Below are 23,793 nucleotides of genomic sequence, written 5' to 3' on the forward strand. Positions count from 1 at the left end.
ACTCAAGAGACCTTCTCGCCCCACACAACACACTCCCGACCTTCAAAATAAGAGTGATGTGCACTACATCCTGTTTGCTTATGGTAACAAAATAAGGGTGCCATTAAAAATAGCTTACACCAGCATTGAGGCAGTAAGTAGACAAGTGCTAATATGGTAGATCAAGACTCCTAACTCATTGACAACATTCTGCACCCGGGTTAGTGCATGTTTAAGTGCCTGCAGCATCACTCACACATAAACGACAGCATATGTGGAAATGCTTTACATAAGCTTTTTAAAAGTAAACATCTTTTGTGAAAGTGTTTTCTGGGAAAATAGATCTGTGAGAAATGGTGTTGATACAAGTTGATACAAAAAAAAGTTCATATCGTTTAGAAAATTCATGGAGAAGTTCAGACATTTCATCCAAAAAGAACTCTGTTTAGCACGCTCATTTAAACCATGCAAACTTGCCTTTGAATGCATCGGAATCGAGAATCGTCAAGAACTAGAATCGAAACAAGGAATCAGAATCAGAACCCGGAATCGTTCAAATTCAAGCAACTCCCAACTCTACCTCACGCAGGTGTTCTCTGGGACAAACAATGCACAGAGTGAACTCCCTTCCTGCCTGTTTGTTGGCGAGAGACATGCAAAAGAGACACGAACGCACATGTCAGAGTACTGAGGCCTGCTAAATTATTGAGTTCATCTTCATTTATTGCGTGATTAGTCCCAGGCCTAGTGCCCACGAGAAATCTTGTCACGTTTTAATTTCGCAAGATCTTGTGCCACCTCTACAATATACAGCGCAATACTTATAGTACGAAATGCAACTAAATTCTTCCAAGAACAGGCTCTCCTGCTGCATGATCATAGAGCTGTCTAGCTGATAAAAAAAGTTAGTAAATACTGACCTCCAGCGGCCAAATCTTTTTACAACCCGTTCAGAAAACTGCTTTGAGACTCTGGTGTGCCTCCTGATGACAACTTTTATTTCCACTCAAACAGGCACTACAGTTTGGACTTTGGAGCAGTGTTCTCACAAAAAGACAGTCGTTGAGTCCTTTTAGTAGGAGGTTGTCCTCACATTTTCCAACAAGAGCAGGGAGGACTTTTAGGGTTTCATTCCAGGACTGTCACAGTGTATGCAGCCATTGAAATACTGTTAAAATGCAACAAGTCAGTCTCTTTCTGTTGGTGGAAAGTAAACAAGCGCTGCAAAGTCAGAAGAAAAGGAGTTGAAGCAAGCACTTTGGATGCGGCAGGGTGGTGGACTATGATAAGGCGATGTTTAGTCCACCTGAAAACAGTAAACAGTTTGTTCACAACCGGCTTCTTTCTTGCGTAAGGAAACGCTCATCAATATTTCATATGCTGGTCCCGTTTCTTCTTCTTGTCGGCTGCAGCTTTCTCTGCTTTTGCAAGTAAGACAACACCAGACAGGGTGTAGTGTTCACTTCAACGCTGACACCTGTAGCCACCACACCACTATCATATAACATACCTATGCTGCAACATGCTCCCAGGAGTCTGCCTGATACCCAAATGTTCATTACATACAAAACATTGCAGAGAAAGCAAATTGAAGCAATGCAGTAGTTCTGGTAGAGCGTTTGTGTTAGCAATAGCACACACATACTGTAACCACCAAGGGAGGCTTAGTTTTCCATGTAAATATTTGTAAGAAATGAGGCTATTCTCCTTTAAAAGGCGGTAAGTGGAGGCAGGTTTTGTTTCTGGTCGAAATGGGGGGAGCGGAAACGTGTGTGCTAATTCAGTGGCTGCTTATTAATCAGGTAAACCCACTGAACTGTAAACTACTTAGAGTTCAGTGGGTAACCCTGGTCAAATGTGACAGCGAGCCTCCGGATGCTAGGTGGCTACATGTTAGCATTACTAACGACAAGTATTTTATAAAACATTATAACGTCGGCAGCGAAGTTTCACATGTCTACCTTTGTTGTTTAAATGAGTAAAAAAAAACAACATACTACCTACATTTGTGCTGCCATGTATTTTTGGAAGTAGCGGCGCGCAAGGCATGATGGGAAACGTGAGGTTCCCAATGATGCGCACGATGATATGACGTCATATGTCTTAGAATGCAGCCCGTAAATTGGCACACATGCTTTTTGTGTTCTTGCTTAAACGTAAATAGCAAATTCCCCACAAAACAACAATTCTGATCTCAAGTAAGTCACAGCGTTAGCTTATTAGCTAAAGAGTGAAAACATGGTTAGTGCTGCTAGCAATATCAAGTCAGTCACAGCATTAGCTTGTTAGCTTAGCACAAAGAGTGAAAACACAGTACTGCAAATGATATGTAGTATTATGGTCACTAGGCGGCAGTAATGACACAAAACATTGAGACGTTACGTTACATTTCAGTGCCTCTCAAATAGTGGGGCGGGCCACGGTGAACTGTCCGGTGTGAGAGGCAGGGAGGACTTTCAACAGACCTGCCAACATGTATGAATTTGTCGTACTCTGCAAGCAATTTGACTCTTGAATACGCTTGTATGCTGGTTTCAGTTTCGAGTTCAGTCCTTGCAGTACGGATAAATAAATAGATATTATGAGTTTCTCAATAGTATTTCAAATTGGGGGGGACAACGAGGGACAAGTGTATATTAGAAATGTATGTAGGAAATAACCGTGCCAATACAAATTTACTAACCAAAGATTTGCTGAAATTGAATTGACTTTAAATGTTCCTTTACTGGCTTATTGTTTAACTCAATTTGGTTATCTATGAGTTATCTACTGCCACATGTCCACGGCTAAATTGTGATGGCAAATGGAGGTAGCAAATGTACTTGCAAAGCAACATTTTGCGGTGGTTCTTGGTGTAAAAAGTTCGAGAGCCCGAAATTGAAGAGCAATATTGTTTTTTGTGTATTGAGTACAGGTTAATTGGCAAAGTGTAAAAATGCCAGTTTTTGCTTGTCCGTGGATTTTGTTTCCAGTTTTTAAGCTTAGCTAACACCTAGCCTGCCTGTCGCATGATCTTTTAAACCATAGTCTTTAGGATCCTTTAAACTAAAAATGTAAATAATTCACAGTCTATGAAGAGTCAACATTGTGCAAGCATCCAGATGGTAAAAAAAAGGAAATATATACATGAAATGCACAATGCATAGCTCGTTCTTGCTATCCAGGCATGACTTTGAAGACCATCTCTTAAAATGCAGAATTGGGAGTCACATGATCCTGAATGGGGAAAGAAAGCTCAGTGGGATGGACGCACGGAGAAGCGTGAGAAAGTCAGTGTGCGTTCATGGTTTAGTCCAGTTTAGAGTCTGAAAGACCGCTAGATAGGCTCCACGTAATTGGCCGGGTAGAGACCCAGCTGGCCGTTGTCGAGGCGACCTTTGCACCAGCCCTGCTCATCCTCGTCCTCCAGCTTTGTCAGCTCGTCGCCTTTGTGGAGAAACACACACACAAGACTCCAGCAGGATGACCAATAGCAGATTTGTTAAGATTGTGCGCGACTCTCACCTGCTTTGAAGCTGAGCTCATCCTGCTCCTGGCCCTCGTAATCGTACAGCGCCCGCACTCTCACGCCATTGGCCATCTCTTCGTCAAAGGGGTTGCCGCCACCGTTGGTGTCGCTGGCTGAGTTGGGTGCCGTCTGGTCCTCGTCCGACCACTCGTTGGAGGCCGTGTACGCTTGGTTCTTCTCGTAGCTGCTCACACTGAATAAAGACCAAATAAAGATTGTTGTGTGGACCCATGAGGGAACATGGAATGACCAAATTGACTCAGCGTGCAGAGATCTTTTGGTCCCCTATCCAAAGGTCACTTGAACACAACTCACCTGCCCTGATCTGCAGCTTGAGCACGGTCCACCACTGTGGTGACATTGGTCAGCATGATGCTATCACTGCCTTTCTTTGACTTTTCCTTCTTTGTGATGCTATGGGCAAGGTCTGGGTTGTACTCCTACAAAACAAGAAAATGGTTTGGTCGCTGCCCTTGTTTCTGCATTGACGGGACTGTGGTGGTTACTGTACCTCAAACTGCGGCCAGTTCATGTGCATGCCGGGGCCATGGTTGTTGCTGAACCACTGCAGGTCTTCCTGAGGGCTGGCTGACGTGATGGTGTGTTCGAGTTCCCGGTACACTGACGTGTAGCTGCTCAATACAGACAAGAGTTCAGGGCCGATTTCTACAGCATCTCACATATGTAGGCACACCCTATACTTAGCCTTTAAATGATTCAAACCTTTGGTTCTCTGTGAGGTTGAGGTGGCGTTTGATGTCCAGCAGCACCTCCCTGAGGAAGCTCAGCCTCTTCTCCTCAAACTGCTGACACTGGTCAAAGACTTGTTCCATGTTCTCCATGTACGCAGGCGTGCACTTATTCAGCTCATCCAGAGCTTTCTCGTACTTGTCCTTGGCCTTTACACACACCCACACACAGCAAATCACAGCTCAACAGAGTGGAAGCCAAAATATAGCAGATTCCAGTGGAGAAGAGATCTGCTCAGTGGACTCAGAGGGAGGTGGGGGTTAAAGTGCGGTGCTGAGTCACATATTAACAATGCTGATAACACCCATGATGCTTCTCATCTTTAAAAGAGAGGCTTGCATCGTTCTCACCTTCTGTGAATCGACTTTGCACTTATCCACTTTCTCATGGAGTTTCTTCAGCTGGTCGGCAGTTACAGTGGCTTCACCCTTGCCGTTGGCCTCCCTGGTGGAGGCCAACCTCTCCTCTTTGCAGGAGACGTGGTACGATTTCTTGGCCGCCTCCAGCTGACAGGGCGAGATGACAAAAGAACATGTCTGTGTGGATTCTCTCTGCCATCTGCAGGTCACGGTTCCAAAAAAGGTGAATTGTAGGCAACTGGACTCCTTCATTGTTGTCAAGATGTTTCAGAATTCTTCTGATTTAATGCGAAACATCTTCAACAACCACAAAAAAGGATTCTAGGTGGCACTGATTCAACTTTTGTGGAGTTCATGGCTTCTATCATTTTCTCACCTCCTTCAATTTTTTAGCCCAGGGCTTCTGGGCCTTCTTGAAGCCGTCCTCTGCCTCTTTGGTTTCCTTGAAGCCTCCCATCATCTGCTTGTGGTACGAGTCTTTCTGCCAATTCTTCACCTTCTCAAAGTCCTCGCTCATCAGGCTGTTCTTCACGTCCTGGTGAAGCTCGCTCACCTTCTCCGCCTCCGTCATCAGTGATATCCAAGCGCGTTCCACTGTCCCATACTGAGGACCTGGGATGGGATGGGTCATGTTATCACAGAGTGAGAATATGTCGACCTGGGAGCTTGAAACTTCTCTCACCTTTGTCTACCAGCTGTCTCCATCTCTTGGACCACTCGGTCAGCTGCTGTGCGTAGGCTTTCTCAATTTTAGCTCGCTCCTGGATGCAGTTCATGAGGTCATTGCAGAGTCTGTGACCATCGTCGATCCGCTTCACTGAACGCTTGTAGTTTCCGACCTTACCAACAGAATGAAATGTGCAAACTCAAAGTACGTTTTATGGACTAAGTATCCTGACCACATGTGATGTTTGATGGGGTTGAAGTTCATATAACCCTTGCTAACACCCCAAACTGTTCCCATAAACTTGAAATTAGCATTCTGGAGGAAGTGAGCTGTCTAGCTCATCGCTTGACTGATTCATGAATTGATTAAAATGTGTGTCTGTAGCACCTTTTAGTTGGTTATATGTGCTCGATGGGAATATACCTAATTGGTTTTGGGCTAATGAGCCGCCATGATAATTAATTGATGAATGAAGGAGCCACAAGAACAGGGATAGCATACAGATTAGATAGAGCAGGCCTCGCATTCTTTCAGTATAAAAGTTACAGCAGAAAACCTTTGTGACTGGATTAAAGAAATTAAAATGTGAGGATGAGTTCAGCAGTTACATGATGAAGAATCGACTAAGCTTAATCGACTAAACTATGTCCATCCAGCGGTCTTTTGCATCTTATTTATTGTACAGACGTGAGCGAACTTAATTTTACCTTCTGACTTACATATGCTACTTGAAGCAATTTACAGGGCATACGGTGATGTGAAAATGACATGTGGCGCTCCCCATGGGTTGTGGTCAAAATGCTTTGGAAGACATACCAGCATACATGTCATACAGATATCATCAAAGTTTTATAACAGACAAAATGTCAGTTAAATGTCAGGTTTCAGTTGGTGTTGTGTACAGAAATTTCAAGTCAATCCGACTAAGGTGTCAAACTTTGAGGTTTAATAACAGTGCCACAATGTGGTGCGTTTATGTATTTGTATGAAAAAATAATAGCATAGGCAACACAGTATGGTAGCAGGAGTAAAATAATCATCTTACACAAATTCATAGTCATGTGAAAAAATTAGGACACCACACTGTATTGGATTAATTCATAATATTAGAAACACAACCTACAACCACAATATTAAACATACAGTTAAATAAATACCTCTCTGGCAGTGTCATTCCAAAGTGAGCATTATAGTCTTTATAAAGGCAAAATGATTGTATTTCATTGCATTATATTGTAGAATTAAGCCACTATGGGTACAGATTCAGGTCTTTGGTCTGGCAGCTCAAGATCTTTCATTACGATTTATGAATCTAGCGATGTCACGCCCCTATACATGAACTCAACACCCTCAGTGGTACCGTCAGCATTGCCAAGCAGTCGAGTCAGCACCGCAGCACCGTGATGCAGCGGGCAACACTGATGTAGCGATGCTGCACTGGAAGACGACACCTATTGCTGCTCCGGCTGAAAGCACCGCACAGCTGAGTGACATGTTAATGATAAAACACTGCAGGGTGTGAGGGGACACGCAGGAAGGGACGACTTTGCGTGTGAGAACAGTTCCATTCCTTGTTAGACTTCCAAATGCAGCAAACCCGCTGAGGCACAGTGCTACTTGTGTTAAAGCGCTTCTTGGTTGGAATTCTCAACAGTCATCAGCTCTCATATATAATGAATGACCTCAGGGAAGTCCAGTTACTCTTGGTTGCTTGTGCTAGAAAGCCGTAGTTGGTGGTGTCATGTTAATTTCTCATTCATGATGACGTCATCTTGCTATTTTGTCAACAAAACGGCACTATTTCACAGCTTGGGAACACACATTTACATTTTTAGACCTGGAAATGGTACAAACAGTTACTTGGAGTCCAAGGCATTACTGTAGACTGGACATTAAGGGACACAAATAGACTCCTACTCTAACCCTGTTTTTGACTTCTTTGAGACACACACGATCTTTAGACAGTTTAAAGGACAATGTCTACATACACTCCTGGTCAAAATTTTCAGACAAGTTGAAAAATTGCAAGAATTTACGTTTTGCACTATTGGATCTTCAAGTGATCATGACACAAAAACAATAACAAAATGAAAATACTCACTCAATCAAACATTTTTGTCATACTGCTGTCATAGATAAATAAACAACTATAAAATATAAGTGAAATGAATTTTGACACGCCCCCCAGCAATTTTTTGTGAACCGCCGCCATCTTGGCTGTGACATCATGACCAGAACACGTTCTGGGAACCAGATTCAAACAAATGCAGCCATGAACTCACAGCAAAGACAAGGAGGTGACATATTGAAATTGTACGAGAGCACCAAACATGGGACATTGAAAGGTGGAAGAAAGTATGAAAAAAAAAAATGTAACCTTAAATGGTCCTGATAGCTTACAACATTACTGGCATTACAAGAAGGTCCCACCTGAGATGGTTTCCACACGGTTACAGTGGAGGGGGCGCCACCATGATTTGGGGTGCTTTTTCAGCGCTTCAGCTTGTACAGCGACGTCAAACTGCAGCTGGCTATTTAGACATGTTGCAGGGCGCATCCCTCATGACTGAAGGCCCTCGTCGGTCTGGTAATGACTGGGCTTTTTTTACAGGACGACACTGGAGTTCACAATGCCTGCCTAACAAAGGACTTCTTCCAGAGGAATAACCTCACCCTTTTGGACCATCCTGCACGTTACCCTGATCTAAATGCAACTGAAAAAATGTGGGGATGGATGGCAAGGGAAGTTCATGAGTTTTTGCATTTTGAAGCTCTGCTGAGAACCTCCTTAAGATCCAACAGTGCAAAATGTAAATTCTTGCAATTTTTCAACCCGTCTTAAAATTATGATCAGATGTATATAAGCTAATCGGGAAAGGCTCAACACAATAATTAACCAATTATTGCACCAGAACCCTTAAAGTTCCTCCTGAATTTAATTTTGTCATTTTAGCAAGATATTCTAAACTATATTGTATTCTTCGTGGCAACAATTTTGGGGTAGGCTGTGAACTATCCATGTTTACCCATACGCACAGGTGTCATCCTGCCTCTGTTACAGCTCGCATAGTACCTCTGAAGCAGGAAAAAACGTTTTTTTCACCTTCCCAAGGCTGGAATATTGCACAGCTGACGTTGTCCCCCCATAGGGTGTCTTCTGATACGAATTCAAAAAGCCAGAAAAAGGCTAGCTTTTGCAGGAAGTACACTGTGTAAGGCAAGCAACGCCATATTTACCTCCATTCTTCCACCACTGGCCATTTGGGCTATGTTTTACACATGGTCCTAAAGAAATCTATTTCCACAGATGTCTGGTTCACAGAGAGATCAACAAACTGCTTCCCTCGTATTTCTCACCTCCCAGAAACTGTCTGTGCTCTCCTCCAGGCTGGCCGACTCGTCGTAGGCACCAGACATGTTAGCAGTTAGGGCAGGGCAGCTTTGGTAGCTCCTCTCATGCACTGCTGAGTAGAAATAAAAAAAACAAAAACAAATGAGATGTCAACTTCCATGAAAAACACTACAGCATGTTTAAGAACATTACCTCTTTGATTAAAGCAATATGTATGCGACCATGCACAATACGCATGACATTCAAGCTGCAACAATTAATCGATGATTAATCGATTATCCAATCAAACAACAACTATTTTGGTATTTGATTAATCTTTTTTAATTTAAAAATGTAAATATCACCTGATTTTAGCTTCTGAAATGTGAATATTTTTTAATTTCCTTAATCAGAAAGCAGACCTATGACCTTTGTGTTTTAGGCAAAACAAGATATTCACACACATCAGCTTTGACTCCAGCGACACACGAAAGTGCAACTTTCATCTTTATTAGTCCGATTACAGATAAGCTAAGTCAGCAGTATGATGCCGATATCTTTAACAAAAGTTATCCGTTCACTTGCAGCGGCTAGTTATATAGGACAAAACTCAGTTGTTTGACAGCTCTGCTTGGCACCCTGAACGCCGCTATAGATGCGTTTTCTACAGTTTTGTTTGTGAAACTATTATTTCATGATTCATTTTTGCCTCGACTCCAGCTGCATTGTCTTGCGCATAATCATTTTCATTTCTTGTCTATCTGTAATGTTTGACGGCAAATGCTAACTGGACGTAGTACATGAACTGGAATGTATACAATGAACGCTGCGTAGCTATTTTGACTGACATACGACTGAGGTTATCTGCAGAATTTTTGAGAAATTATGTGTAATTTCTTTCATTGCCATACTGAATTGAATTGTGAATTATTGAACAATATCAACTACTTTGATGACCTGCAAACTTTGAAACTGTGAATGTGAAATACTTACTAGTACTTGTATTTAGTAGTTTCAAGTTTCAAAGTTTACCGGTTAGATATGTTATACGTTTTATAGTAACAGGTAGATCATTTTGACGTGTAACTTGCATGCTGAAAAAGTGTGTGCACCCCTGATGTACAAGGTACAATGTACATAAATAGTCATATTGATAAAATAGCTAAATATATAAATTCTCCCTGTTTGTAGTATGAGGTAGATCTTTGAGACTTGGTCATTTTAAAAGTAGCTCACAGGCAGAAAAAATGGTACTCGATTAGTCGAGACAGACTAATAATTGTTAGTTGCAGCCCTGCTGGACATTGGTCAGATATATACGGTAATATTGATATTTGTGCAGTGTAGTAGTAGTAGTGTAAGCAATCAATACTGACAGTGACGGCTCAACATACTCATTTTGAAACCATGTAACAAAACCATGGAACAAGTATCACTCCATACTCTCTATTGTTCTGATTTTACCATATCTAACCTATTGTGTGGCGATATGGAAATAACTATAAAAGTACACTTCACTAACTGTGCTACAAAAAAGGTCAGGATAATCCACAATGCTGCTTATAGAGAACATACCAACCCTTTATTCTTAAAATCACAATTATTAAAATTTGCTGACATCAGCTAAAACTATGCATAAAGCAAACAATAACCTGCTACCCAAAAACATACAATTCTTCTCAACAAGAGAGGAGAAATATGATCATAGAGGAAAAATTAACTTAAAATATTTACTGTATATGTGCGAACAACACTAAAAACCTTCAGCATATCAGTATGTGGAATCAAATTAAGGGGGATATCTCCTTTTGGACATGTGGAACTGTGAATTGTAGTGTTATGTTTTCCAATGTAACCCGTATGCATGTTCAAAATCAAATTAAACAATTACCATTGCCATGCAGTTTTACTATTATGCACACACAGCAGCTGATAAAAGTACAAAGTCTGAATCTAAAGGTGAACCAGTCGACGGCATCAAGGAAACAGTAGGTTCTCAACCTGAATGCTTCGGTCTCTTTCTCCAGCTTTCTCCTCCCTTGAGATCAATAAATACAAAGAGCAGCTATTAATCTTCAGTGGAATCGACCCATTGACATTTCCGTGGGACAACTTGCAGAGTCACTGTGTTGTCAACACACATAAGGAGCAATCACTGAATGAAGAATTAAACAGTTGCAGTCAATTGTTACTATCTTTTGTTAAGTTGCTATACAACACATGGACGATTGACATTTTATTATTCTTTTAATTGTCGCTATAAAATGCACATGTGACAATTTGATGTAGCAATTAATAAGGGTGTAATTGTTTGCCGGACTGCTGGGAAACACAAACAAGGCACAGGGATGAATAAAGCATTTCAAAATGAAATGCAAACTAGAAAATGACAGAGTAGTCACATGATCCTGCAATATTAAAACTGATTGTCCAATAAAGACAAACAAGTAAGTTAATAAGAGCAATTAATTAGCCTAGTTTAGTATAAAACATTAAAAGTGGGAAACTCCACTCAAATGTTTGCCTCATGGCCGAATCCAACTGAGGAGCTTGTTTATCATCCTATAAAAGCTGATTTTTGTTCCATATATTGTAACCCAGAATTTCTGACTTCTTACGTTTTTCAACAGACCGAATACTGCTTTGTAAACACTCCGTCACTTTGTAAACAAATTAATGGGCTGGAAGAAAAAGTTACATTTAAGATGACATCATCTTGACTACAAGGTAATAAAATACAAGTTTATCCCAAAGACACGAAGTGGCAGCGAGGTCAAGACAGACACCAACTTTGTGTTTTGTCACCAGTTATTTCTTGAATTCCAAAGTTTTTCCACTTTCTTTATCAAATGCTGGCACTCGCAGCTTTCTTTGGCTCTGTTTTGGGTTATTGACGTGAGAAACGCTATTGAATTCAAGAAATAACCCATGGCAAAACAGGAAGGTGGTGTCCGTGCCATTGTTTCTGTTCTGTCGAATTTGGCTTATTTGAGAACATTTTGTTAAAAATAAGCATCACATGACTGTGCATGACTGTATGTGAGAGTATGACAATTTTTATGCTAACCATGATGCTTAATAAAAGCATGTCTTTCAAGTCTGATAAGAATATGATGCAAAATTGACTTGTTTGATACCTATGTGACATAGCTATGACATGTTTTATATGATGCTAGCTGGTTGTACAAAGTAAATAATTGGTAAATTCAGTAGAGAATTAAAAGACACTACTACGCAAATGATTGTAAGGAGAGAAGAGAGACCACTGGTATGTAAAAACTACTGTTGATGAAGATACAACTGTGTCTTGAGTCGTAATTTGATGCTATTCCTCTTTGATTCAAATGTCATCCACCTAACTTGCAAGCTCCCGTAAATAGTTCAAGTGTCAGCGAAAACTTAAGAAAATCTACTGATAAAGCGTCTTATACTATCTTCTCAGCCTTTTCCAGTGCAGGCTGGCTCGAGACCAAAATAACTTCACAGTTGATAACCATGGTGCAGTTGTTGGACGGAAAAGAAATTCTGTAAATGTTCCAAACCAAACTGCGGACCAAGCTGAGATCTATTGAAATGGAGGATCACGTAACAGAACTCAAAATACTTTCAAGGAAAAAACCTTCTGCTACAGGTTCTTTCATGAAGAAATTTAACTTAATTCACAAAATGGCGGACAAGATGGCGCAGAAATTTGTTGAGGAGCTCATTCGGACCAGTCTAGTGACTAAATGTACACTCAACAAAAATATAAACGCAACACTTTTGTTTTTGCTCCCATTTTTTACGAGATGAACTCATTAAAACTTTTTCCACATACACAATATCACCATTTCTCTCGAAATATTGTTCATACATCTGTCTAAATCTGTGATAGTGACCACTTCTCCTTTGCTGAGATAACCCATCCCATCTCACAGGTGTGCAATATCAAGATGCTGATTAGACAACATGATTAGTGCACAGGTGTGCCTTAGACTGCCCACAATAAAAGGCCACACTGAAATGTGCATTTTTATCACACAGCGCAGATGTAGCAAGATTTGAGGGAGTGTGCAATTGGCAAGTTGACAGCAGTTGGTCGTGTATTGAACGTTCATTTCTCTACCATAAGCCGTCTCCGAAGGCGTTTCAGAGAATTTGGCAGTTCATCCAACCAGCCTCACAAACGCAGACCACGTGTAACCACACCAGCCCAGGAACTCCACATCCAGCATGTTCACCTCCGAGATCGGTTTGCATAACCAAAGAATTTCTGCACAAACTGTCAGAAATATATAATATTCGCGATAACTACAAATCACATCTGGATGACCTGGAAAAACAGGTGACTGAAACAACTTATGCTTTTTCAGCGTGGCAAATGTGGGGACCACAGGATGAGATGAAGGAAATAAAAGCAAGGGTCGAAACTATCCTAGAGACTAAAAGTGACCTGAAGTATAAGTATAAGAAATGCCAGTTCCACATCCCACAGACTGATCATGAGAGTTTATCGCTAGTCCCAGCACAGTCCAGAAAAGTTAAAGCAAGTCGTCTACCCATGTTCAATGGTTGCGACAGACTACTACTGATGGAAGAAAGATTAGATTTCACTGCAAAAACAAGCAAATCCACACGGATCAGATGAAGTCTTGGAAGTTTAGTTCATAGACAGCTTAGATAAGAGGATAATAAAAGACCTTCGATTAACATCCTACAGTACTGACGAAGAAATATTCTGAGTCCTTGCCAGCAAGTATGGAAACAAACCATCCCTCGTCATTTCGATCCTGAGGAAGTTACAGGATCTACCTCCCATCGAGGGGAACAACCCAAGGCAAATAACTGAACTCATCAAAAAGATAGAACAGGTTCTAGCAGACAATCAATGATTGAGGTTTGTAGATGATACCAGGAACGATGTTTCTACTTCAAACTGGTTCAGCAAGTTGCTGTCATTCCTCCAAAGAAAGGAAAAGAACCTTGTAGAAATTACACGATTTAGCGCACATTAAAGAAACCCCCCCTACGCTATTGAAAGAACACGATCATTCACCAAAAACATCAACCTCAACGAGGGCCACTGGAAGCACATGCATAGTGTCCGGAGAAGGTCGACATCACTACAGAGTCTTTCTCTGTGGGAAGTTCAAAAGGCTTGGACTGCTTGGGAAGAAAGCTGCGGTGGCGAATTTAGGGGCCTGCGGACTGTGTTAAGATGTCGCGATGAAGAAGAGCACTGTGATAAATTGTACCTCTGCAACAACAAGGAGTGGAGAGGGGATCACCATTACTTCCTCTGTCCAATATAGGAAAAGAACAGTGGAAAAAGGAAGAGAGTACTAGCAATCTGGCAATCTTAGCAGTGATCAGGTTAAACTCTTGTCAAACTTGTCAAGCTTGTCGGCTAAAGGAGGCCAGAAAGCTCTTGGTACTCAAAGGTGCCAGGGAAACCAAGAAAGCTTTTACAAACAAATCAAGCACTTTCATCGAGCATGATGACCTATCAAAGACAGGAGAAAATGCCATCATTTTTAACACTGAAGACAGACCAACTGGTTGCATTGCTCAGGCAGCTATGCAAGAAACCGCAAGAGTAAACTTGTCAAGAGTAAATTTGTCAAAAAGTAGTTCAGGAAAACAAGGTTCTCAACGTGTCTGATATCTTGACTTCTCCAAAAAGGTCAAGACAGACTTGACAAAACCAACCTGACAGTCATCAAGATCACAATGTTCTTGAAGTATCTGATAGCTTGATTCTCCCAACGGTCAAGAGGAACTTGGATACACCGAAGCTGCAGCAGCTAAGGAAATCTTTGCTCTCCCAAACCAAGATGACAAAGCCTTCAGGAAAGAAACTGAGGAATATGTGCAGCTTGCACAAATCAAACTCCACACGTTTCACAAGACCAGACTGGCAAGGAAGACCGAATGAAATCACATTCTCCAACGGCAGTGACAAAATCCATGGAGGAATTGTCCTGCACGTTAAATGGAACACAAACCAAGTGACTGTAGGACTTATAAAGTCAAAAGACAATTTAACACCACTAGATCAGAAGAGAGCTAGTCAAACTGTTCAGGAAGCTATTCAGAGATATTTCAATTTGCTAACGTCACTAGAGCATGCACTGATGACACTGGATGGAAAATTGGATTTATAAAGAGTGGCCCAAAATGTCAAACAATCAGTGAGAAAACGAGAAAACGCTCTGGAAGGCCCCTTCCATTATTTCCAGGACAAAACAGGTATTCCGAACTCAACCTTCAGTAGGTTAGCGGGCTACGAAGATGAAGACACTGAGCCCTTAAGGCGGTAGTTCGAATTTTTTGACATGAAGTTGTATGACGTCCCCATCGGCATTACTTTGTCTGTTGATGCACTACACTGCTGATGGGGATGTCATACAAGTTCATGTAAAACTGAACTATCCCTTTAATGTGTGGGGTCAAAGCCCACACATTTGACACACAATGAATTTCAGCCAACGTTGAAGAAGGTACCAGGAATGGAACAGATTCAAACAGAAATCAGGAGGATCTTGGAACAACAACCTCACATTCTCACTCCTCTGGATTGGAGCAACCGAGGTGACCCAAGTCCAAATAGGAAAACAAGCCCTCACCGACCTTGAAGGAAATGGAGTTTTGATTTGGGAAGAAATCCAATTTCTTATGGTGACCAACTTTGCACATGAGCGACCCCTGATGCAAGGATGCCAAGTCAGGAAGTGCATGTACATGTCAGTGCCAACGCACTTCTACTAGGACAAACCAGGAGGAAGCCAGGCAATTTCCAATTTGAAGGTTGGAAAAGCCATAAAAGACTGGTGTGACTTCCTTGGGTTTGAGAACCACGAGGTCAAGTAGAAGGTGTTCTGTCGAATGTGGCTTATTTAAAAATCTATTGTTAAAAATAGCATCACATGACTGTACAATACCGTACACGTATTCATCAAAGAGTATGACAATTCTTATGGTAATCATGCTATAAAAAACGCATGTCTTTCATACAAATATGATGCCAAATTGACTTGTTTGATACCTGTGTGACATAGCGATGACATGCAAATTCAGTAGAGAAGGAAAAGACACTACTACGCAAATGATTGGAAAGAGACCAGAGAGAAACCACTGGTATGTAACAACTATTGTTTCAACATACAACTGTGGTTAGTTTTCAGCAGTAATTTGATGCTATTCCTCTTTGATTCAAAGGCTGTCAACCTAACCGGCAAGCTCCGAAGTGTAAAATAAAACTCAAGAAAATCTACTGGAGTTGAGTTGATAGTGTCTCTACAATCTTCTCAGCCTCCAAAAGAACTTGACTGTCTTTGGGAACAGTCACGTCATGATAATTTAGCCCTTTCATTCATCATTTGTATGTATATTTTAAATAACATTTTGAATTATTTTCTGCATGTAAAACTATAATTACAAAACTATGAAAATGTACTTTGTGTTAACAGTTTTGGCTTTCTGGAAGTGATTAATTGGATTAATTGGTCATTGAACGTTTCTGTGTGGATGAAAGGCTGAAACAATAAAACAACATTTCGACTTGAGGGAAACATTTAAGACAGGTCTCAAATTTTTGCGGGTCAGGTCATGGGTTGAGTCTTTTGGGGCACCAGCGCAATTTTGGTCTCAAGTCTTTAAGTTAGTCAAGTCCAGAAGAAATACGATGTTTGGATCTGGACTTTTTTCTCAAACCTGGTTTTGAAATGATAATTTTATAGAGAAATGAGGAACGTGGGACAGATCTGTAAGAATCTGATCTGTTTTTATAGGATGTCAGGGGAAGTTGTAAGGGGGTGGGGCGGGAGTAGTATTGGTATTTGGGTCAACCATTGCTATCACATGAAGCGACACTTTTGCCAATGATCATCCCTAGACAGTGAGCGAGAGATTTCCCAAAAAATCCACTTCATTGAGAATTTCCACAGCAACATCTTTGGAGCGTTGGGAGGGGCGAGGACACACTGTGTTTATCATGCTTGCTTAATCCATTAGCTTCACGCTGAGAGAAGGCTTTTGTTTGGCACAGCCCTGCTAGCTGCTCCCACTTTTAAACATGGTAGTGCACAAACATCGACAACATTAACTGAGGCTTCTCTGCTCCTCCCTCAGCATCTTCCCAAACATGCCGGAGCACCAGAGCATGTCCAGAAAGAACCAGAACTCCCAGCATCAACACATCAAGAGCCGAGACAAAGACCAGCACAGCCCCCACGCCGGAACAAAAGCTTACCCCCGGTCCTCCATTAGCAGCAGCCTAGAATGCAGCCAGGAGAAAAAGAAGACACGTGGTCTTGGACAGCAGCTTCCTTCCTCTTTGGAGCAACAAGAGCATCAACAGCAAAGCAGCTCGGATTGATCGTTTGTGTTTGTCAGTGAAGAGAGTGATAATCCCGTGGTGTTTAGCTCAAGTGGTTCTGACAGAGCGCTCAGCTGGAGGGATGCAGGCAGAGAGGGAAGGCAGTTGGAGGGGGGTGGGTGTGTTGCTGTTTGTGTGTAGGGAGTGACCCGCCTTTGGAGGGGCTAATCCAGAAAGGCACTAGGAATCAGGACGGCTACACTTACCGTCTAACTCAGCTCTTCAGATTTTAGAACGCTAACATATACAGAAGTCAGGAATTAAATGTTAAAAACAACATCATTGTTATTAGAACATGTTCTTCAGACTATATGTGCCTTGTGATTGGCTGGCGACCAGTTAAGGGTGTACCCCGCCTCTCGCCCGAAGTCAGCTGGGATAGGCTCCAGCATACCCGCGACCCGAGTGAGGATAAGCGGCATAGACAATAAATGGATGGATGGATGGATGGTGTCCGTCAGACGAAACAATTAACTTTTCATGCAACAATGATGCCATGGCATGTACAGAAGTTAATCCTGATTAATATTCATCCAATCAAGAGTGCTAGAATGTTAGTACTATGTTGCTTATAGCCACCAGAGAGCATATTTGTGTGGTAGCGTGGATTGCTATAATAGGCTATGATGTACAGTATGTAACAGTGTTAAAGCGGTTTATCCATGACTTTGCGACTGCAATGTCTGAAAAAAATGACAATTTCTAGTTATTAGACCAAGAATCTGCAAGCGCTATATAACTATATAGCTAATAAAAGTTGAATCATTTACATTTACATTGCACTTACATAAAATAAAATCTTAACATTTTGCAGCTACAACAGATCAGCACAGATACAAAACCTTGGTGCGGTTGCTGTCTTGTTCGTCCCGACGACCTTCAGGAGAGCTGACGCCTCACTGAAAGTGTGGACCGTTGTTGCTGTTGCTGGCCTGCAACATGTCGCTATGCAGCACTCCTTTAGCACACACGCACTGCAGGAGTGAACTTTGATATTTCCCTGCTAAGACACATCAGGCCATCAATAATTAGCAAGGGAGGGTCACGCACATTCCTCTCAGTCCAGCAGGAGATGACGCGCTGATAGACGAAAGAGAAAGAAAGGTGGTGACACGGCGCAGAGTCATCAAGTGGTCAACTGCCAATCAATTGTGGGGGAGGGACACATCTCAGAATATCAATGATTTGGGGACATGTGTCCTTCAGAAGTGACAGGAATGGATGAATTATCAGGGCCAAAGAGATGGCCATCTCAGTCCGAGGTGTTGCAGTTCGACGTGCTTGATGGGCTTCTTCCACACCAAATCCACCCAAGCACACCTTTAGGAACAGAAAAGAGCCTTCCATCAAAGGAACCTGAAAGTATATAGACTTCATTGATTCTTTAATTGATTAAAGAGGTGTGTCCTATAAAGACTGTAATATCTAAGATGATGCACACACAGGCGGATGTTCAGGCCATCTGTAGATCATCTAATTAGGGTGGCCTCTGAGGAGACTCGCTCCATCTGACCTCTGTGTTGCATCCCACCATTGTTACAGCTAATTTATGACAGCCGTGAATCACAAATTAGACAAGGAAAGGGGGCATCAGGTCCGGGGTTATCTCTCGGACATTGAGACAATCTTCTAAGTGAGTCCAGCTTGGCATTGTTGCTGTGCTTGGAAGACAAGTGCTGGCCGAGCTCGTGTCAAGTTGAAGACAATTGTTAGTGGAAATATTTGGTAATGGTAAGTATCGATGACACCTGATGCAAATCCAGTGGCGGGGAAATATGTGTTCCTTCCCTCGGTGCTTTAATAACAGCGACGTGCTAACACTCCATCGAAGGTTCTGCTTTGGTGCAGTTTGGCATCGTGAACACTTGCTCATTGACGCTAAACGTCTAGCTGTCTCTAGAGTCGCCTCTTCATGGCAGGGAAGCTGATACTTGGCAGGATGACTCGCTCGAAGGCGCTGCAGCTGCACATGCACGCACACACACATACAAGGCCTCTTGTCGTCTGACTGTTAGATGCTGCCAGTAAGTCTGCAGCCAAGCAACAACACACTATAGTACAACATAAACACATGCAAAACTGCATCATAGCTGGGTAATGCAACAGAAAGACAATACAAGAATATGTGTCAACATGAGACTTATTTAAATGTCACAGAAGTATATTGGAAGTGTGTTGGCCAAAAGACCGTTTAAAAGTGCTTTTAGTAAGCCTTACACGCTATCTTGTGTGTCTGTACCTACAATGCTAATGAGCTGTGTGTGTCTCTAAGAACCGCTATTGTGCACTTATCCACTTTTTACATGTACACTTGTCCAGCGTAATTGATGCTATATATCACATACCACATAACAAGAGTGGGACAGGAGGACACAAATGTTAGCAACACTAACATAGCCATGTTAGCACCAGTGCTAACATTACACTCATATTTTAACAGTAACATCATGCTAGGTTAGCCTGTTTGCTGATGACAAACAAAATGATCAAACTTGCAGCTCTCACATCTGTAGTTGACTGACGCATATTTGACAGAGCTCCTGGCTTGTCCTCACTAGGGTCGCGGGGTTATGCTGGACCCTATCCCAGATGACCTCAGGCGAAAGGCCGGGTACACTCTGGACTGGTCGCCAGCCATGTAACACAGCCAGACCATTTCAGCACAATCAAAGCTTCTTAAGGCTCGACAATAAGCATCAGTAACACACACACACACACGTCTAATAGGCTGTTGTTGTTCCACTGTGGCTGATTTATTACAGGAAGTGATAGCTGCGCATGCCACATTATGAAGATAAACAAAGGACTATAAATTATAATTTGAAGAAAATTTGTCGAGAACTATTCATAACTATAGCAAGACTCAACCTTTACTTAACTATCTTATAGAAACATATTTAGAGGTGATTACACTGAAGGAGCACTTCAGCCCAAATAAGAGCTGGCGTGAAATCAATAGAGCTTCTGAATCATTTATATATGACATCATTAATGTATAAGTGTATAGCTGGAGTCTTTCAGGAAGTTTTTAAAGCATCGGAGCACGTACACGATTGTGTGCCTCGAAGCCCTATAGCTGTTCATTACCTTTGCCATGGTTATATTTTCCAGTTTGTGATCATAATAGAAGTGAGGATTACCGTTATTACAAAACAGAACACTTAAGGCTAATGGAAACTATGACAAAATATGCTTTATACAGTGGTGTGAAAAAGTGTTTGCCCCCTTCCTGATTTGTTATTTTTTTTGCATGTTTGTCACACTTAAATGTTTCATATCATCAAACAAATGTAAATATTAGTCAATGACAACACAACTGAACACAAATTGCAGTTTTTAAATGAAATGTTTTATTTATTTATTAAGGGAGAAAAAAAATCCAAACATGGCCCTGTATGAAAAAGTGATTGCCCCTTGTTAAAACATAACTGAGATTCATTGAGATCTATTAGTCTGGAAAAGCCATTTCTAAAGGTTTTGGACTCCAACGAACCACATTGAGAGCCACTATCCACAAATGGCGAAAACATGGACCAGTGGTGAACCTTCCCAGGAGTGGCCAGCCAACCAAAATTATTCGAAGAGCTCAGCGACGACTCATCCAAGAGGTCACAAAAGACCTCACAACAACGTCCAAATAACTGCAGGCCTCACTCGCCTCAGTTAAGATCAGTCTTCTTGACTCCACCATGAGAAAGACACTGGGCAAAAATGAGTTCCAAGACTAAAACCACTGCTGAACAAAAAGAACATTAAGGCTCGTCTCAATTTTTCCAGAAAACATCTTGATGATTTCCAAGACCTTTGGCAAAACACTCTGTGATCTGACGAGACCAAAGTTAAACCTTTAAGAAGGTGTGTGTCCCATTACATCTATAACACCGCATTTCAGAAAAAGAACATCATACAAACAGTAAAATATGGTGGTGGTAGTGTGATGGTCTGGGGCTGTTTTGCTGCTTTGGGACCTGGAAGACTTGCTGTGATAAATGGAACCATGAATTCTGCTCTCTAACAAAAAATCCTGAAGGAGAATGTCCGGTTTGTGATCTCAAGCTGAAACAAACCTGGGTTCTGCAGCAGGACAATGATCCAAAACACACCAGCAAGTCCACTTCTGAATGGCCGACGAAAAACAAAATGAAGACTTTAGAGTGGCCTAGTCAAAGTCCTGACCTGAATCCTATTGAGATGTTGTGGCATGACCTTAAAAATGTGGTTAAAATCCTCCAATGTGGCTGAATTACAACAATTCTGTAAAGATGAGTGGGTCAAAATTCCTCCACTGTAAGCAACTCATTGCAAGTTATCGCAAATGTTTGATTGCAGTTGATTGCAGTTGTTGCTGCTAAGGGGGGCCCAACCAGTTATTAGGTTTAGGGGACAATCACATTTTCACACAGCGCCATGAAGGTTTGGATTTTTTCTTCTCCCTTAATAATAAAAAGTTTCATTTAAAAACTGCATTTTGTGTTCAGTTGTGCTGTCATTGACTAATCTTTAGATTAGTTTGATGATCTGAAACATTAAGTGTGACAAACATGCAAAAAAATAAGAAATCAGGAAGGGGGCAAACACTTTTTCTAACCACCGTATCTATGTAAAATGAAATCAAGATTTCTAGGTGTGGACCTTTAACCAGATCCTCACCACAGTTGATCTGCAAAGGAAGCGTATCAGAGGAACTGAAACAACCTTTCTGCCTGTGAGGCTGCCAACTTAAAGGAAGAGGCCATCATAACGGCTACTGCCTGTGTTTTTCATTTCAGCCGGCTGAGCCCGTAGCAGATGTTGCGAGGCCAAATGAGAGACGGTGTCTGGCAAGAATAACACAAAGGTCTGAAAGACAACTTAGGGGATGAGTGCAATTAATTACATTAGCAGTGACATTTCGTCTGTCACCTCTGCAGCCTAAATGGAGAGCAATTGAATGAGTCTCTTTCTCTTTAGCCTGACATCCAATAAGATACTTGTTTGTTGAAGTGAATCCCAAACATGCCCCTGCATTATAATAACAATAAAATACAAACGCATTAGGGAGTTGACTTAAAAACCACATGGGGCAAGTGTAGGGCAAAGGGGGCCACACATCTCCCACTAGAAGACATTAGTTTAACCATGTGACTTAATCCAGCCAATGAGCAAATAAAGGTGATGATAATAATGTTAAAATGATTAAATGTAATTAAATTATTACTCGCACATAAACTTTATAAATATGATGAACAGCTTTGTAAAGTTATTAAAGTAAAAAACAAAGTTTCACAACATACCACAAAACTTTTCTGGGTTTATTTTTTTAAATAAAATTTTAATTAGATAAAAAAATAATAATAATGGAAAAGTCTAATAAATAATAAAGATATCACAATCATTTTCTGGCGTTAACATTTTAAAAAATTACATACAATTTGGAGAAAAAACATATTATGTTTTTTTTTTTAAAGACATAGGTTAGAAAAGTAGAGTATGTGTTTTTTTAAATTGGAAAAAAAACCTTTAGGTGGAAAAAAAAAGTCATTTTCATTTCAAATGAAATTACATAAAACACTGACAAAAGTGCCTTATAGGAACACCTAAATACATTTTTGCACTGGATAGATGACACTCACAGCGCTTGACTTTTTCTTTTTCCAAAATGGAATAAATTCATAGTCATATAATGAAAAAAAGTACTTTGTAAATGTTTTCAATTTAAAAAAAAATGTAATGTCCAAAAAACATCACATGTACAAAAGTAGACCTATTCACAGCCTTTACGTAATACTTGATTACAGCCTCAGGTCTTTTTGAATATGATGCCACAAGCTTGGGACACCTAACTTTGGGAGGTTTTGCCCATACCTCTTCACAGCACCTCTCAAGCTCCATTAGGTTGGATTGAAACCGTTGGTGTAGAGACATTTCTAAATCTCTCCTGTAATGTTATTTCTTTTTTTTTTCTTTAAGTTTTTTTATTTTGAACAAATTTGCAAACATTTTCAAATCATGTTTTTGTGTAGTCATTAGGGGGTGTTGTGTCTACAATTTTGAGGAAAAAAAATAATTCATTCCATTTTGTAATAAACGTCACACAAGAAAATGTGGAAAAATGAAGTGCCGTGAATATTTTACGCATGCACTGTATTGTCCCGTTGCAGCTCTCAGTATACATGATGTAGTGCAGCTGCACACCGCTGCAAACGAAAAACACAATAATAGACGTGTGTATGAGATAAAAGGAACTTTAAGGAGGAGCCTACAGTGTGCACTGCCCAGCAGCCCCCTCACTTCAGAACCATGGACAGAGCCCGAGCCCACTCAACATGGAGGTCAGCGGCAGAGTGACCACGACCACCACATAAATAAAATAATAATAATAATTTCTACCCGGCACATCCCTCTCCACTGCATGCAGTCTTGAACATTGTCTTCAATTAAAACTGCAGAGTAGGATGAAAGCAATATACGGCACGTAGCAGCAGCTGCAGCGTTTTAAATTAGAATTCTAGATTGCTTAAGCAACTCTTACGTAGAAAAGATTTGTATTTCAATAAACGTCATGACATTCAATATTGTGAACCAACGCTGACAATTGGACAAGCGGATGATGAAAAGGACACAGTTAACGCAGTTAATTTACAATCATATGTATGCTAGGTTTAAATTAAAAAAGGCTTACATACCGACGAGGACGATCCACGTGCTTCAGTCTTTGGAAAATGAAACCATCGTCTTCTTTATTCACAGGCAGAAGGGGGATGGCGAGAAAGCGAGAGATAAGGTCAAGACAGCGATAGTAATGTGCACTTCCGAAAACCTACCTGTGTATTTCAAAATAAAAGGCAAGAAATAAATCTCACC

The 23,793-nt window shown here is 41.1% G+C and overlaps 1 protein-coding gene across 1 annotated transcript; it reads right to left on the bottom strand.

The window, feature by feature from the left end:
- Window positions 1-7: 7 nt before the first annotated feature.
- pacsin1b (protein kinase C and casein kinase substrate in neurons 1b) lies at window positions 8-23,725 on the bottom strand. Its single transcript, XM_054785061.1, has 10 exons — window positions 23,616-23,725; window positions 8,621-8,727; window positions 5,279-5,435; window positions 4,973-5,208; window positions 4,588-4,743; window positions 4,211-4,386; window positions 3,999-4,119; window positions 3,803-3,927; window positions 3,484-3,680; window positions 8-3,405 (listed from the first exon to the last, which is right to left on the bottom strand). The coding sequence occupies exons 2-10, from the start codon at window positions 8,678-8,680 to the stop codon at window positions 3,296-3,298; spliced, it is 1,338 nt and encodes a 445-aa protein (XP_054641036.1). The 5' UTR covers window positions 8,681-8,727; window positions 23,616-23,725; the 3' UTR covers window positions 8-3,295.
- Window positions 23,726-23,793: the final 68 nt, after the last annotated feature.

Source organism: Dunckerocampus dactyliophorus, chromosome 8, assembly GCF_027744805.1.
Source record: "Dunckerocampus dactyliophorus isolate RoL2022-P2 chromosome 8, RoL_Ddac_1.1, whole genome shotgun sequence".
Lineage (NCBI taxonomy): Eukaryota > Metazoa > Chordata > Actinopteri > Syngnathiformes > Syngnathidae > Dunckerocampus > Dunckerocampus dactyliophorus.